At 32.9% G+C, this 17837-nt stretch overlaps 1 protein-coding gene across 2 annotated transcripts; it reads left to right on the plus strand.

Moving 5' to 3' along the window:
- Positions 1–1141: 1141 nt before the first annotated feature.
- Positions 1142–16632, plus strand: LOC141448651 (uncharacterized). 2 transcript variants are annotated; one of them, XR_012455194.1, is made up of 6 exons: positions 1142–1556; positions 3978–4139; positions 8793–9003; positions 9081–9276; positions 10578–10930; positions 11505–16632. XR_012455194.1 is itself a non-coding variant. In XM_074117147.1 (5 exons), exons 1-5 carry the CDS (start codon positions 1368–1370, stop codon positions 10768–10770), a joined length of 951 nt encoding a protein of 316 aa, XP_073973248.1. In that variant the 5' UTR covers positions 1142–1367; the 3' UTR covers positions 10771–16632. The 2 variants fall into 2 exon arrangements, 1 of the variants encoding a protein (XP_073973248.1); XM_074117147.1 differs by having other exon boundaries at positions 10578–16632.
- Positions 16633–17837: the final 1205 nt, after the last annotated feature.

The raw sequence follows: 17837 nt of genomic DNA on the forward strand, positions 1-17837 counted from the left end.
ATTCGGTGTACAGCGTCGAGACCCCCAAAAGGCACATCTACATAAAATTCCGAATCGAATGTCACCTCATTCATGAAAATCGGTTCTCGCGTTTAGGCGCTACGTAGTTTACAAAAAAGGTAACAACAACAACAAGAAGAAGAAGAAGAACAACAACAACAATTTCTGAAAATACCGTTTTTGCTCATTTTCGGCAACTTTTTTCTCAAAATCTATTAGGTCTGGGGGTTGCAAAAAAATTACAGTTATAAAGGAGGGTTTGCCCTATATTTTAAAGAAAATTTGGGAATTTTATCTTTTATAGAAAAAGAGAAAAAAATTGTCAAAGTTGGGTGTTTTTTAACGTTACGCTTTTTCGTGCACTTTTTGACGATCAATCCTTATATTATATAATATATATATAATATAATATATATACAACTGTCCTACCGGACAGTTTTAATTTAATTTTATGTTGTAGAAATAATTTTTATTTTATTTATTTTTGTATTTTTTTAGTTTTTAATTTCATCTGTATTAGTGTAATATTCCTTTTGTACAGACCCTGAAGAAGGTAGTAAAAATTACCGAAACGTTGGTATAAAGCAATAAAAGTTGTTTTTATTTAAGACCGCACCTCGATATTCACCAAAAAATCATCTATCAACAACGGTCGAAAAAACCGTAACCATAATTAGCTAGAATGTTCAGCACAGTCGTGAATTTTGGCTGATACTACCGATACTGCTGGAATTTATGAATTAAGTATCACTAATTCACGGACAGGATTCTTCGTTACATTCTACACTGTCTAAGTGTCTATCACCGGAGAGTGAACTGTAAGAAGCTTCTTGTAAGAAAAAAAAGAACCTAATACCTAATTTTTTAAATTGGGAGTTTTTGTTAAGAAGTTAATCATCATTTTATTATAATTCGTACAAAATCAAATTATAAAATACAAATATGGAATGCAGATGCTCTGCATTCTTTGTGTGCTTTGATCAAAAAATAGAAAAATCTTATTTTCTTAAGTAAAGAAATTAACAATAATTACTCATATTATTTTTTTAAGGGTTCGTACAAATGAGTTCTTGACAGATGCTATTAAAATTTGATAGTACATCGTACTTGTGGTTGAGGATTCAGGTTGGCAGCATTGCATTTCTTCTGTTGTGGATGTTGCGGCTTTCTGCTAGATGGTCGTCGGATCACTAGTATTAGGAGTGTGTACGTTCAAGAGTCAGTTATGGTTAATTTATCAGTTGGGAATCCAAATGTTTCGTTGGGCGATTTGGTTATCAGCATTTCGTCTAATTGTTTGTTTCTAAATTGTGTTATTTTTATGTATTGTTACTGTTATCTTTTTTAAAAAAGATTCGGTGGTAAAAATGGTGGTAAATATATTTGATCAAAGTCATCTTGCAATTAGTGCAATAGTAACCGTATCAATGCAGTTTATATTTTTCTCGATTGCGGCATACTTCCAATTTGATAAATTAACAGATTTTGCTGGTGGCATGAATTTTATTATAATTGCAGTTTTAACATTCTTATTGGGCCAAGCAAACTTCAAACCAGTAAGTACGAAAGAATATTTGATTCAACCAAGCTTAGTTTTGTATTTCACAAATAATTTTTTGTTTATTTTGCTGATTGTTACTTTGAACTTTGGATATATGGGCTTAATAGAAAAGATTCCAATTGGATTAAAAGTAATTTGTACCATGTACTAAAACAATGTAGTTTTTGTAGTATTTTTGACTGTAAAGCCTGGATAAGTAGAGAGTTGGAACGTTTAGTCGATCCCCATCCGGTTAGCTTTTTGGATTCCCTCACGGAGGTCCCTGGTTCGAATCCAGTTGCAGATCCATAGATTTTTCTCTCCCTAGGAGCTTCTTACAGCGCACTGTCCGGTGATGGATAGTGTTGTTTGTAACGGGAGAACACTGTCTGGAGACCGGCAGTGCACTGAAGATAGCTCCGGGCGCCAATAACTCAGATGTCGACGCGCCTTAAATCATTTAAAGAGAGAGGAAAAAAAAATAACGGATGCTGTTTTGCAGTATTTGTTTAATGCTAGCCAATCCCTGTCATAAAAAAATATATCATTTCTTGGCGTTCAAAATGGGGTTGGCACAAGTGTTCCAACCGTTGTACACACAATCTGGCACCGATCGTTAGAAAATGGTGAACCATATCCTTCAATAATTCGCCACATAATTCAGTTTACTACCTCAATTTTGTGGGATGGTAAGGTGGGCCCAATTTTAATACACCTCCATGATTTTCATTAACCATTTCATCTGTTGTAATGATAAGGCACCTCCAGGTAATGACGCTATTACGGAACAAGAGATAGCTATTTATAGAGAAAGAGTTGGACACTAATGTTCTCCCAAGACTTTATAAATTCTAATTTTACCCCGCTTTGTGAAGTAATTGAATAATTCTTGGCCAATCAGAAATATTTTTTGTTTTCTCAAGGTCATTCCGGCAATTTATCTAAACCATTGAGTCCAAAATATACCCTTTTCAAATAGATGAGTTGCAGTAATTGTAGGTAGTCTATGGTCCTGCCTTTAAATTCATTAATTCAAGACTAAACAACTTTCTAATAAAGACTTCTAATTTTTTTCGAGTTGTCCCACCGCAAACTTGAGCCTGTAACACGCCATAGAACGGTATAACGCTAATGGTGCTGAGCAGTCTAATTTTTACACTGTACGAGAAACCACTGTTCATCAAAAAGCTAATCCTCAACATATTAATACCTTATTCAAGTTTTTTAAATTAGGTTGTCATAAATTTAATTTAGAGGTAAGCGTTTTGTCTAAGTATTTATTGCGGTTAACTGAGTATTTTTTCCGATCAAAATACCATTTTTCTTTTTTATATAACTTGCCTTTATCTTTGAATATGGATATCTTTAAATTTATTTTAATAATATAATATAATTGAACATAATTAGCTAATGAATTTATTATTTGTCGCAAAGGCGGGCTCAAAAGCGAGAAGCATCAAGTCATTATCTTATGCTAATCTTTCAATATTTTTATGCTCATCAGAACCCTGACACCATTCAAATATTCCTCAATGTTTTTAATATAAAGAAAATTATCAAACCAAACAGACAACCTTGCTTTACGTCAGAACCATCAGGAAACATTGAGGGGACAGCCCATCTAACCCTGTACCCTCCCAACAATCTTGGTCAGATGTGCTTCAACAATTTTTCAAGAAATTCACTTGAAGTGAAGCTTGAAAACAATAATTGAATAGAAAAATTTAAATTATTCAAATTGAGAACTTGCTGTTCTAATTCATAGTTTATAAACATGTCATCATTAACAAGTGGTCACACCCATATCCACTCGTCAGAGTAACTAAATTTATCCAGATTTCACTGTTTAACTAGTTTTATTGTTTTTATTAATATACATATACTCATTTAAGAACGAGTAGTTACTTCATTTCGAAACCTATAGTGACGATCACATCTAAATGAGAAAAGTTATAATTTTTTCAACTTTTTTTTTGACCATGAGCACTCTACTTGGTAACAACTAAATTAGCGCCTTGAATTTTTGTTCCAACCATAATTTCTTTAGTTTTTCTGTATGACTCTGTAACATTCATATTCTGCTTTTTCTTTTTTTTGACTTGCCGCGTATCCCCATCAGCAATACTGTCTTCTTAGAAACTGTTCTCGCTAAAATTGCCCTCCTTCATTTACTTTTAAAATGACATAATCTAGCAAAAAGAGATAGTAAGCTATATTTTTAATAAACGAATTTCTCAACTAATTTTTAAAAACAAAAACCCACACGTCGCCTATCTCTGTAACTTCTGATGTGGGAGTAATGTTTTGATACAATATGATCTCATCGCCAATTTTTAAAATTACAAGTTTTCGAACAACGTTTAGAATGGCAGAAGAAAGAAGGAATTGCGTAAGAGGAAGTTATACTATTTCAGCCCAAATTGTTTGTTGTTTACAGCCTTACGACAACCGACAGCTGATGGTGACAGGATTCGTGTGTTTATGGGGAGTCAGACTTTCGGGATACTTGCTGTACCGAATTATGCAGATTGGTAGGGATGCAAGATTTGATAGCAGAAGGAGTAATGTGATCAGGTTTGCGGTGTTTTGGACATTCCAGGTATATTTTATTTTATTTAAAAAAAAAAACGGCTTAAGTTAACTTATTCTAAAAATGTTAGTCTTTCTCAAATCTACATATATGTATATAATTCTGTTATCCGAACCACTTGCTTCCCTATTTGTGTAAATTTTCTCTAGTAAAAATTATTCCAAAACCTAACAAACCTCGCCATCTTAAAAATTCTTATCGCCCTATTAGTCTTTTACCACTAATGGGAAAAATTCTTAAGAAACTACGTCTTGAACGACTCTCCCTATACTCGATTCTCGAAATATTTGACCTCGCCATCAGAGTAACCGTTTATTAGAAATCATCGCCTCCTCTCGGAAGCGAAAACAGTGCTGACACATTCTTACTCACTCCTATTACTTAATTAATTCTCTCGTCTTACCTTACTAAGAGATACTTCTACTTTAGCTAGGGAACAGTACATTCTTTCTTTCACCCTGAGAAGGCTGATGTTTCTCAAGGAATCATCCACTGAACAGCCTCCAATGGATGGTAACTCCACTAATATTATTAAAACTGTCCGGTAGGACAGTTGTATAAGGGTTGACCATCAAAAACTGCACGAAAAAGCGTAACGTTGAAAAACACCCAACTTTGACAATTTTTTTCTCTTTTTCTATAAAAGATAAAATTTCCAAATTTTCTTTAAAATATAGAGCAAACACTCCTTTATAGCTGTAATTTTTTTGCAACCACCCAGATCTAATAGGTTTCGAGAAAAAAGTTGCCGAAAATGAGCAAAAACGGCTTTTTCAAAAAATGTTCTTGTTGTTGTTACCTTTTTTGTAAACAACGTAGCGCCTAAACGCGCGAACCGATTTTCATGAATGAGGTGTCATTCGATTCGGAATTTTATGTAGATGTGCCTTTTGGGGGTCTCGATGCTGTACATCGAATGGGAGAGGAGTTAGCCCCCTTTATGTAAGGCCCCCTCCAAAATTATTATTACTAATTACTCTGTAAATCTTAGCCCGATATTGATAAAATTTGGTAGGATGATGGGGTTAGGGCTCCCCTACGTAACAATAAGGCGACGATCTGCTCTTACACTTGTTAAGGGGAAGTATAGCAATCGTTTCAAATTATCGACACGTGAACCGATTTTCATGAATGAAGTGTCATTCGAATCAAAATTTTGTACAGATTTGTACTTTAAAAGTCTCGACGCTATGCCTCATATAAAGGGAAGTTTGCCCCACCCAAATAAGGCCCTTTCTAAAACTATTATTACTAATATTTCTACAAAGCTTAGTCCGATTTTGATAAAATTTAGCACGAAGAAGTGATTAAAGCTCCTCTACATGGCTGTGAAGTGCCATCATGCTCTTACACTACTAAGAGGAAGTACTGCAATCGTTAAAATTATCAATGAGTGAACCGATTTACATCAATGAATTGTCGTTCGATTCAAAATCTTTGCCTTTTAGGGAGAAGTACTGTAATCGCAGTTTATTTTTCTTGCTCCTCTTAAAAGGAAGTACTGAAATCGCAGTTTAATTTTGCTATTTACGTAAAAATACCTTCCTATTTTATTCAAAACGCTTTCTCAAAAAAATGGTTATTGAGGATGGTTTGGGGACCGCAACTATAACCATTCTTTAAAAAGATCTCTCCAGTGGTAGTTACGGTTCCGATTTAACACCATATCAGGTTATAATGATAGAATAGCTGTTATAACTGTTATAGTGATTAAAAAAATCTGTAAAGCAGACGTAACTTTGCTAATAGACAAAAAGGAAAATCTATCCAAAAGGTACAAAAATCTCCTTAACAAAAACTTACAGTTTAAAATGTTAAGTATAAGGGTTGATTAAACGCCAAAAGGTACACAAATCAGCAAGTACCCAACATTTCATTAATACTTCATTGATATTATTTAAGTAATTTTACCGCATTAATTTTCATTAATATTTTTTAAGAATTTATTAGATGTCACATACCCTTATGCTGGCCAGTTCATTCATAATAGTTATAATTGTTATAAAATGTATATTATATCTTGGTATAAATAGGTACTTTATTTTAACTCTATTTCAAATTATTCTTCTGATTTCTCTTTAATGTGCCCTTTATTCTGAAGTTGTCACATATACATGCATGTTAAATTAGAAAAAGACAAATTTAGAGTCGGCTACTGTTTAAATTTGAATCACGGAGGATTTAAAACAATATTTCAGTCTTGAATTCGTCTTACCGAAATATTCGTGAGGACAAATAACACACAGTTAATAACAAGTAGATTATTCAACATTATTTATTCATTTCTCAATTGTAATTTAATTTAGTTCCCCTAATTTTACTTATGGTAAAATACTGGAATAATTAGCTGTCCTAAAAATATGCATATCTTATTTATTTTATATTACATATACACAACATTGTGGGAAGAACACCTAGATGGAGAATGTAATTGAAGAAAACTATATTATTTGCGATAAAGCCAGATTATTTATTACCTATTATTATAAACGTTTGACTACTACATAAAATAACAATTACTTGAATCGAAGAATGAACTTAAACCGACGATTTTTATTTAAAAATAAAAATAAATAAAATCATTGATGAATGTTGGTGTAAGCAATTTTTAAAAAATTTTATGAATTTTTTAGCCTCATATTTTTTTATTTTTTATAACGTTCTCTTTTTTACCTGTAATCAATAGTTTGATTATTATAGATAAATAGATATTACAGTCAATCTAAGTTAAATGGTGTGCTACTTGAACAAATATTTTGTAGATGAAAATGGCCAGCATAAGGGTATGTGACATCTAATAAATTCTTAAAAAATATTAATGAAAATTAATGCGGTAAAATTACTTAAATAATATCAATGAAGTATTAATGAAATGTTGGGTACTTGCTGATTTGTGTACCTTTTGGCGTTTAATCAGCCCTTATACTTAACATTTTAAACTGTAAGTTTTTGTTAAGGATTGTATCAGTTATTTGCTTAATGCTGAAGCAATCGTACTCACAGTTCTAAATTTCAGTAAAACTATATATATACACAGGGTGACCAAAGTTATATGCTCCACCCACTTTTTTTAAAACGGCGGGAAATTTCGAAAAAATAAAAAACACGTATTTAATCATTTTTAGACTAATTTCTTTTCTGTGATTGGCCCATTTTTTAAACCCCGGTATTTCGAGATGCAGCATCCAACTTTTGTTTTTCAAATGGAAAGTTATATTTTTTTTTTGCATATTTTTATAGTATTTGAGCTCCTAAAATAACAAAAAAAAATTTTTGAAATCGGTTAGGTTTTTCAAAAGTTATGGTAATTAAAAATATGAAAAAAAAGTTCAGTTTATTGTCAAAATTACGTTATTTTTTTTAAAGAATCTGTTCAAACTGGGCACCATCAACGGATAGGCAAGCCAAAACTCTGGACTCCCACGCTTTGCTTGTAGCAGCCACTTATGGTGGTCAAGAAGTCAAGATCTAGGCAGGCTAGAGTTATTCGACGTTCAGGTTGTTTTTTCTACAAACGTTTGGTGTGAAGTTTTAGGAAATCAACTAATCGGCCCATACTTCTACAGAGAGAACTTAACTGATAAAAGGTATCTCACTTTTTTTAAGAGACATTTTGCCAGTTCTGCTTGAAGATGTTTCTCTACAACGTCGGCTAGATATGTATTTTCAACAAGATGGTTGCCCGGCACATAATGCGAGAGTTATTCGACGTTACCTGGACAGAAATTTCCATGAACAGTGCTTAGGAACTCATTGTTTGATCCAATGGCCACCTAGATCTCCGGACTTAACCCCAATGGACTATTTTTTGTGGGGATATCTAAAAAATTAAGTGTACAGTAACCTTAATCCCTTGGCTTCAGTCCATGATCTGAAATAACTCTAGCCTGCCTAGATCTTGACTTTGCACCATAAGTACTGCTACAAACAAAACGTGAGAGTCCAAAGTTTTGGTTTGAAAAACAAAAGTTGGATGCTGTATCTCGAGATACAGGGGTTTAAAAAAATGGGTCAATCACTAAAACTAAACTAGACTAAAAATGATTAAATACAGACGATAGGCAATTAATTTCTAAGATTTACACATTGTAATTATGTTCTTTTAAATGTAGCCGTAAGATGAGAATAAATATTTCCGAAACGTTGGCACGAATATAAGATGTTATTTTCTACCCTGACCAATATCCGACAATCAATTTACCTATTATTTTAATTACGGGATATTATTTTATTGTTGCTGCCATCAATATTTGTGAAATCTTACAAAGGACTTTTTCCGCCTGTTCTTTATTGCAAGATAGAAAGCTCTGTTGTAGTATTAAGCAGCCGGTCAGCTGGCCCCATAATCGACACTGTGTTTAAGATTAAAAGTAAATTAAAACTGGACGGTAGGACAGTTGTATAAGGGTTGATCGTCAAAAACTGCAAAAAAAAGCGTAACGTTGAAAAACACCCAACTTTGACAATATTTTTCTCTTTTTCTAGAAAAGATAAAATTCCCAAATTTCCTATAAAATCCTTCTTTATAATAATTAACAGCTGTGTAAACAACCTAATTTTAAGTTATAAGGTAGAAAACGCGCAGCATATTGATATTTCTAATATTTTAAATATTTTGTAACATTGTAACTAATTAGATAACTATCTTATTGATCTTTGTAGGCAGTCTGGGTGTTTATTGTCAGTCTTCCGGTCATATTTATCAATGCTCCGCACAACTCCATAGCGCGAGGAGCCCAGAAGACAATGACACCAATTGATTCGGCCGGAACTGGAATGTTTTTTTGTGGCCTGCTAATAGAAACGTACGCTGATCTTCAGAAGTTTTCATTTCACCAAGATCCAGCGAATAAAGGAAAATGGTGTAACGATGGTCAGTATCATGAAATTAGGTAGCAAACCTCTTTTGGTACCTCCTTTATTTTTCTAAATTTCTGTTGGTATTTTCAGGTCTTTGGAGGCTTTCAAGGCATCCTAACTACTTTGGAGAGATCTTGCTTTGGTGGGGCATCTTCGTAGTATCTCTGAATGTAATAGAAGGAGTGGAATGGGTGGCTATAGCCAGTCCTCTCTTTACCACTTTCATCATCCTGTTTGTTTCCGGTATACCTCTTCTGGAACGGTCGGCTGACCTCAAGTATCGCAAGTAGGTAAAAAATAACTCTGCTGCATAGATTTCTACTTTTTCTGTATATTCGGAATGTGTTCAAGGCGCTCCGCTTAATATTGCATTCATATATTGATTTGGCACAACTGAAAGATTTTGTTTTTCCTATGCCCTAGTAAATCCAGTATACACATCACCTGATAAGTTTGTCATTTGACTTTTTGCATATATAAAATATAAGATCTATATATTTGTAGATTTATAGATTAATATAAGTTACATGCACGTAAACCCCTGACGCACGACCTACTTAGGATTGCTGAAGGCAGCATCCTCATTTAAATATAAAAGAGGTTAAGTATCAAGAGCAGAGAGTTCCGTTACTTCCGTCAGTCAGTCAGTGTCAAGATCATATACTCTGTGCAGTGTTAGTAAGTGTCACCGCAATCACCCATTGTATTCTGTCAGGTATTTTGTTGTAAATTACTTTAAGGACTTATAAACTTTATTAACCAATTTATAATCAATTTATATCTTAGTTCTAAGTTTCTATTGCATGTACCAGCAATAGAAACTTATACCAGTTTGATTGCAATAACCAGCAATCATATTTAATTTTAGGAAAGCATAAGTTGTAATACATTGTTGCTGTAAAATAAATGAAGTCTTTTTTTAAAAAGACCCTCGGCGTTACACGGAACGTAACTTATATATATCGTTATAATATAATTCATATATATATATATATATATATCGTTCTAAACATAGAAAAGTCTGAATTATAATCAAATTAACCATAATGAGATAAGAAAGTAACATATACTGAACAAAAACAATTGAGAAATCGAAGGTATCTTCGTTAATGGAAACACTGACTCTTTTTATAACATTCTCTGAAGGTAGTATTTTTTATTTTTTTACTAAACAGTAAAACGTGGTTGTAAGTATAGAAATTTTCAAAAATGGATTTCAAAAAAGGATACTTCTTCAGAAATATCCTTTTTTGAGATCTTGAGTTCAAAAACATTTTTAAAAGTTGGTCTGTGCGTTTGTTGGTGGAGAGGGGGCTGAGAAGTATAAATAAAAAACGAAAAACCGAGGCAAAAAATAATTAAAATTTGATATTTGCTTTAGATGCCGCAACGAAGTATTAACTTTTGCTCAATATCAGCCCAGTGGAAGTGTCAGTTTTTATTTGTTTGGGTTTTTCTCAAATAAGAAAGAGCTCTTAAGATTTTTCTCACATCTTGTCACGCCTTAAATTATATAAATAACAATTATAATAATATTTGAGAGGATGAGTTTCATATTTTGCTATTAATTTAAATTTATTTTTTCAGCAATCCGCAGTACCGTTACTACAAATCATCAACTTCACCTCTTATACCAATGCCTCCCGCATTCTACATGGAGGTGCCTAGAGCACTGAAATGTATCCTTTGCTTCGAGTATCCGCTATATGATTCTTGCGACGAGAAAGAAAAAAGCGAGCTCAGTGGAGGTAACAGCGGAAGTGCGCAGACTGTGTCTTAGCAGAAACAGGTGCCCAGCAGTGAAATTATACGGCTGTCCACGCCGCTTCTCTCCTGCACAAGCGTCTAGCCCGTGTAGACTCCGCTCCACGCACATCTAGCCTCTCATTCTAACATCGAGATTCTCATCTAGCTAGATAGCCGGCATCCAGTTTGCTGGAGTAGGTCACTTGTTTGCTTAGATCTCTTCATTACTATTACAGCACTTCCAACTCGTTTTTTGTACTTGAAGAAAAAATGTTACATTGAAAGAATTTATAACATTTCTATTATACTTTTAATTATCGCGAGATTTGTTGAGTACCTTCTTTGCGGCGATTGTCCGCTCATTAATCTTATTTCCACCTTTGAAGGGTATTTCTTCATTGATGAATTGGTCTTTTTTGGTCTAATACATGTCTTTTTTATCCCTGTATTTTACGTATTACCATTTTCAATGGCTTTCTCATCATTCTCAAACTTTCTATCATTTGTAAACGTGCAGTTTTCCTTTATTAACATATTCAGTTTAGTTCTACGCTGAAAGTAACTGCTTTCTAAGCTTGAGGCCATTATCAATGTCAAATAATATTTTATTATTTTTACAAGAATAAAGTAAATTAACTGTAATTTGTTTTTTGGATCCAACCATGTTGTGCATCCATTTTAAACAAGTTGGTCTCACATTCATAGTCTGTCAAAATTTAAAAAAAAAAAATTATTGAAGTTTAAATGATTTTTTTTTTTTTTTTTCAGAAAAAACGTGGAACAAAATCATTATGTAATTGAAAGTAAGATTGTAATCTCAGGATTTGTCTCTTTAAATTATTCAGATAAAAGTGAAATAATGAAATTATTTTTTTGAACTCTTTAATAAAAGATTGTGGGTCAAAAGTTGGCTATTTCGCTATTAAGATGTGGTCAGCTTATAAGCTCATATAATCTAATCTGTTTTTCTAATAAATATATTTCCAAGACTGGCGAGAGTGTAAGAGTGTGGGTGTGAACATTTTAAAATTCAACCATTCTCGTAAGTTATGTTTTACTAGAAATAGTCAGGAAATAGTAAATTTCTACAGCACATAAACAAATTTAAATGTTCTTGAGGAAAATTGGAAGACTGCAGAGTTTGAGGAATGTGTGGCTACGATCAAAAAGTCATTGAAAATCATGTAAAAGGCAGAGATGAAAAGAGAAGTTTTGAGGGACTATTAAACGTTTTACATCAAAATACAAAGTAAAATTCAGTGTGGTGTGAGAAGCCATCAAGGCAAGGCACAGGGTAATGTGTTCAACTAAAGAAAGCAACACATGATTGATGAAGAATATATTTTATTGATTTGGCTATTTTCTGTGTGTTTGTTCTGGAATGTTTTATTATGTAGAAACATAACTCTATTTCCTTTCACACAATGTTAATAATTCTTTGTATTGCTAAAAAACAGGCGCCACGGTAGCCGAGTGGTTAGAGGCGAGACCTGCAAAGCTAATATGCATTGTGGTACTGGGTTCGATTCCCGGTCTTAGGCCTTGGATTTTATTTAATGGTTAATAAAAGTAATTTACAGTAAAGTATGTTTGCTAGTCGCCTCCGTCCACGACACTTAATTGGTAGTTGGACGTTAAGCCCCGCCTGAAAAAATAGGCGATTACTTTACTATTTACCTTTACTTACTTTATTGCTAAAAACGTTATTTGGGGTTTGACTCGTCTGGAAGTATAATTGGTAGACCCGTGATAGTAGCATAGTTAGTAAAAATACAGATGAATTAACGAATGATGATGGATGAAAATTATAAAAGCTTTTATATCAAGAAAAAAATCCGCGTCACTTTTTATTTAAAACTGGCAACAAATTCCCGGAACAATATTACTAACTAATATTGAAGATGAGGGAAGGGATGCTATGAGGTTACAGTATTGGAATCCCTCGCGGAGATCCCGGGTGTAAATCCAGTTGCTAACGCTTAGATTTTCTCTTCCAAGAAGCTCCTATCTTACAGCTTACTGTCTGGTGATGGACAGTGTTGTCTGTAACGAGAGAACTTTGGCCGGAGGAAGAAAACTCCGAGTCCCAGTAACCTCAGATGTTGACGCGCCTTAAATCATATAAACTGTGTTGTTATTGACTTTTTAAGGTTTTGAAATTTTCAAAAAAAAATCTTTATCGATTATTTCTAATGTTAGAATGATAATTACAGAAATACATATCTATTACTTTTATTTGATACATTTTTAAGAAGTCAATTAGGTTATGATTCTGGAAATTTACGACATTGATATCAAATGTAATGTATGCGTGTCTAGAACTATGGGACATTAAGAGAAACATTCTATTCCTGTAAAATCAGCGTAATTGTTCGTGATTTTTGAAAAATTTATGTCATTAGATGTGCAAAGATTGTTTACAAAACAAACACCAAGAAAAATCTATCCAAAAGGCACAAAAATCTCCTTGACAAAAACTTTTAAGTTTAAATTTCTAATGTGAAGGTTGATCAAACGACAAAAGGAACCAAAATCATCTGGTATCCAAGTTTTCATTTAGCTTGGCAATTAAGTCTGCCTGGTCGAAAAAGTTTTTTATTTATATAATCAAAGTTAAAATTTCTTTGATTATTTTTTTTTTATGATTTAAGGCGTGTCAACATCTAAGTTTATTGGCGCCCGGAGCTTTTTTCGGTGCACTGCCGGCCTCAAGACAGTGTTCTCTCGTTACAGACAACACTGTCCATCACCGGACAGTGAGCTGTAAGAAGCTCCTAGGAAGAGAAAATCTAAGAGTCAGCAGCTGGATGCGAACCCGGGACCTCCGCTTGGGAGTCCATTACGCTAACCGTGTATGAAGCTGCTATTAATTTTATTAATATTTTAACATCATAAATTAAAAAATACATAAGTTATATGTAATCTATTGCAAAATATACATGAAAATCACCAACAACATAAAGAATCGGTGAAGTTAAATAAATTCTAATTACATCAATTGGTATAAAATGTCCAAAAGTAATTTTATGATCTTCTAACGTCTTCTGTGAGGATTCATGAAAAGCAAAAGTTTAAAATACTTAGAAAGTCCCAATAGAAGTAAGAGAAATCATAACGAGGGGGAAAAAAATTAGAAACAAATTTAAGTAAAAAACATTAACTTTTTCGAATTGTTCTAAATGGCTGAAATATGAATGAAATAGGGTGCTTGCCGATTGGTTACCTTTCGTCCTTTATTCAGCCCTTATACTTTTTAAATTGTATATTTTTGTTAAGGAAATTGTATTGTGCAAGTAATTTGTTCAAATATGAAACCACACATTATTCTAATCACAGTTTTTGAACAATATTGAATTTTTCTTGAATTAGTAAGTTTTAAGAGAGGCGTGTCTTATTATACCCAGTATGTAAAAGTTGAATGTTGTTCTTTAAATGCTGTCTTAATTTCAAGCGTAGATATCTAGTTGACTGTTTTGATGCTGCACTATGTAAATAAACTAAATCTTAAGTTCTAATCGATCTCAGTTTCTTAATGAATTAGTCTTTGCAACTTCTAACTGTTAAATGATACACCCATTTAGAATTCGCTTGTGGTATTAAAGTTTGCCACAATCTTGGTGAATAAATTGATTTAACCCCAATAATAATTTTTGAATTAGATTTAATTGAATTAGCGGTGCCCTCAAAATCATATAGTTGTATAATGTGTACACTGTCTTCCATTAATTTGTAATTATTTAATGTTCTTAATGTGTACGTTTAGAATTGTCAATATACTCGTATGTAGGTTTATTATTAATTTCTTGAAATTTTAAATTGGTTGAAACGTTAAATATATATGACGTATATTTTTATTTCTTTAAGTGTGAATGTGAAGGACTTCATCTGTCTATTAAAGAAATAAGTGATTACTAATTGTAGTAGGGCTTCTGACTTGTAGAATGTGCTGGAAAGGTTAATGACTTTTTTAACTTTTAATGTTGATATGGTTTAGTTTGATTTTGATTTGTTTTTACAGTAGTGAAGAAAATAGGTCATCACTAGATTGTTCTTAATTGGGAAAGTATTTCTTGCGACATCGTACTTTCAGCACTGAAATCAATTAGGAAAGTAGTCACTAGGTTACATACATATGTACATATGCATGTATGTATTATATTTTACCCCAATCTGTTTTGTTCAATTCGACAATTTGGAAATACACAGATAATTCGAGTTTTAATTATTTCATTTTACAAAACCAGTGAATAAAGTTATCCTATCCTTCCTTACCTTTTCTGATCTGATAATTAGAAATAATTAGTATATTAAATAATTAAATAATTTTTTTATGTAATATTTAGTATTGAATTGGATCCTAACCTCCATAGTAAGTCTAATTTTCCATAGATGAGATAATTTAATTTGAAAATATTGGTTTGTTTTACTACTGTAAAAAGAAAAGAAAAGAAGTAAAATCAAAATCATATCAACATTAGAAGTTAAAAAGGTGATTAACCTTTCCGCTATTGCACTATTTCCAGTGTTATCGAAGTAACCGTTATTTCCTTTGTTCATGTTTTCTTTATATTTCAAGTTGTATTTTAAACAATTCTCTTTCATTTTTTGTATGTTGGCAAAATTTGGGCAGTAACTATTGCGGAACTGTTTGGGTTCCTTTATTCGCAAAAAAGATTAAATATCCGTACTATTCACACAAATAACAAACTGCTTTAGAATTTGTAACTATATAGACTCAAAGATAAAATGTACGGTTCAGTATTTATAGTACCCAGTTTGGATAAAATCCAAATATATTTTTATTTATAGATTATCTATGTAGATTAATAATAATATTAAAAAACGTTATTGCTATAAATTAAGATCTTTTGATCATTATTAATGTTTTCTTCCAAACAGCGCACATCAACTCTGCGCATAAATACTGCCTTAAGCCACCTTGCTGTCGAATAATAAGCGGCAAAATTGATTATTCGGAAATGTTTTAGGAGTTAGAGACTACCAACCATGCCTTTTCTTGTTTCTCAGTTATCCCCTTGTGTTTTTTGTCAAGTCCTTATACGGAAAACATGCTTGCCAAATCAGTACGATAAGAGTATTCCTACCTGCTGAATATAATGTGGCCATTCGAACGACGTGAGGCCACAATTATCATGCACTAATACAAATTTGTTTTCAGTAAATGATGCAAGCAGCTTCCATAAGAATTTCTTTAAGAGTTCATTTTACTAGACAGTTAGTTGTTAAAGGCTTGAATGTCTGATTCGTGCTTCACCTTAACGATTCGAAAAAGCTGCGACTTACTATGTCATGTGGAAAACTCTCCTCATCTGTTTAGGAAAAAACAAAATAGAATGGAACTCATAAAAAAGAACAGCTCCATATTATTCTGGTGTTCAAATATATATATATATTTTAAGAGAGAGAGAGAGTGAGAACGTGGCGTTATAAAATTTAGTATCGAATTCTCCCAACAGATAAGGGGAGCTCGCTAATCTGAAGTTATTATTAGCAGCCAAATTTTTTAAAGTCGGAACTTCGGACATAAGATGAGAAGAGTGATTAACAAAATTTAAGAAATCAGACTAAGCTGGTATGCTCTGTGGAGTATTGTCACGTATCTGTACAGTCTTTAGCTAATTGCAATGTAACGTGCGGGTACAAGCACCGTATCGTAGCTAATTGAGTCGGAAAAACTTGCATAATGATGGTATGAACTTCCTATACAATGTATATAATATGTGGATACAGGTAAGGGATAATGTAACCGGGAACCGGTAATCAGCTTACGTTTGCATGTATACCTATATTTTGTGCATAGAATAGACGTGTTCTGTAATAAACATATATGTTTGATGTAAGGAAACTAAAGGAAAGAAATAAATTGTGAAATCTCTTTTTTGAATTATTTTATATCCCTTTCTGTGCGCACTATACCTATTACTTGGAGCTCTCAATTCATTGACCTTTGGTTAATTATCAGTGTCGCCATAACCCAGGAAGTACCTCTGGATGTAGCGACTGAAAAAACAAGCTCTGATGGAATTGAGCTAGGAATAAGTATTGTTGGTGGAGGTACATTAGACGAAGTGCGGAACGATTAAAGATTCATCTAACAGAGGAGGCTTTATTTCTCTAACTTCTTCAATCATATCATTCCAGCAAAAAAAAAAAACTTAAATAATGATTCGGCACAAATTAAACAAGTGGGGTTTAAAATTAATAAATGATTTCTTATTGGTAAATAAGTTTCTGGTTGGTCTGAAAGAACTTAGCTTGAATTAACAGATTTCCTATGTAGACCAGCTACTCTGTATGTAGGTTATGTTATTAGAAAAACTTCCTTTGGGCTGGTTTCGATTAACAGTTCCAAAATACCTAATTGGGTTACTTTTAATTCTACCTTCTGCTCTATGTTTCAACATTTAGAATTCCTTGATCAGGTAGAAGACGCAATTTGACTCAAGGAGAAATGGATCTATTTCTAATTTCGTCGACGCTCTATGCACTCATGAATACACTCACCAATCCTCTGAGGAGTCGCATTGGAGTAACTGTGTACTATTTTGTGGAGGTACTGCTTAAAAACAAAATAATTGGCTTGTGTCTATTAATGATTGTGACAAGTTGTTTGCAACTGTCCCAGCCCTTAAACCAGCAAATTCCATTCACTTTTGTGGAATTGGCCATATCGATTATTTCATTCTGTCTTCTATTTACTATTTATTTCGAATGTGGCTTTTAATTGTAAAAAAGGCAGTTTTCATTTAATTCGAGTATGATACCTGTTATTGCCGCTGTTTGGCTGTTGTGTCCATCTCATTCTGTTCAATTTTGCCGTGATCCTATTGGCAAAATAGACTTGTTTTCTTGACTCCCTTAATCTTAATAAAGTGAGTGTCCTAATTACTGTAAGGTAAAATTCGGAATTTACGAAGCATTTAATGCTGGTAGGCTTTCCAGTGTTAAATGTGTCAGCCATAAATAAAAGAATTACTCAGGCAATTCCTTAAGTTCTGTATATTCAGGCATTGAATCCGGAAATGCGCAATCCCCAATTTCATTCGTCTTAGAACCTCTACAAAGATGTACCTATTTGAT

Source organism: Rhodnius prolixus, unplaced genomic scaffold (assembly GCF_049639745.1).
Source record: "Rhodnius prolixus isolate KJV_2025 unplaced genomic scaffold, Rpr scaffold_2, whole genome shotgun sequence".
Lineage (NCBI taxonomy): Eukaryota > Metazoa > Arthropoda > Insecta > Hemiptera > Reduviidae > Rhodnius > Rhodnius prolixus.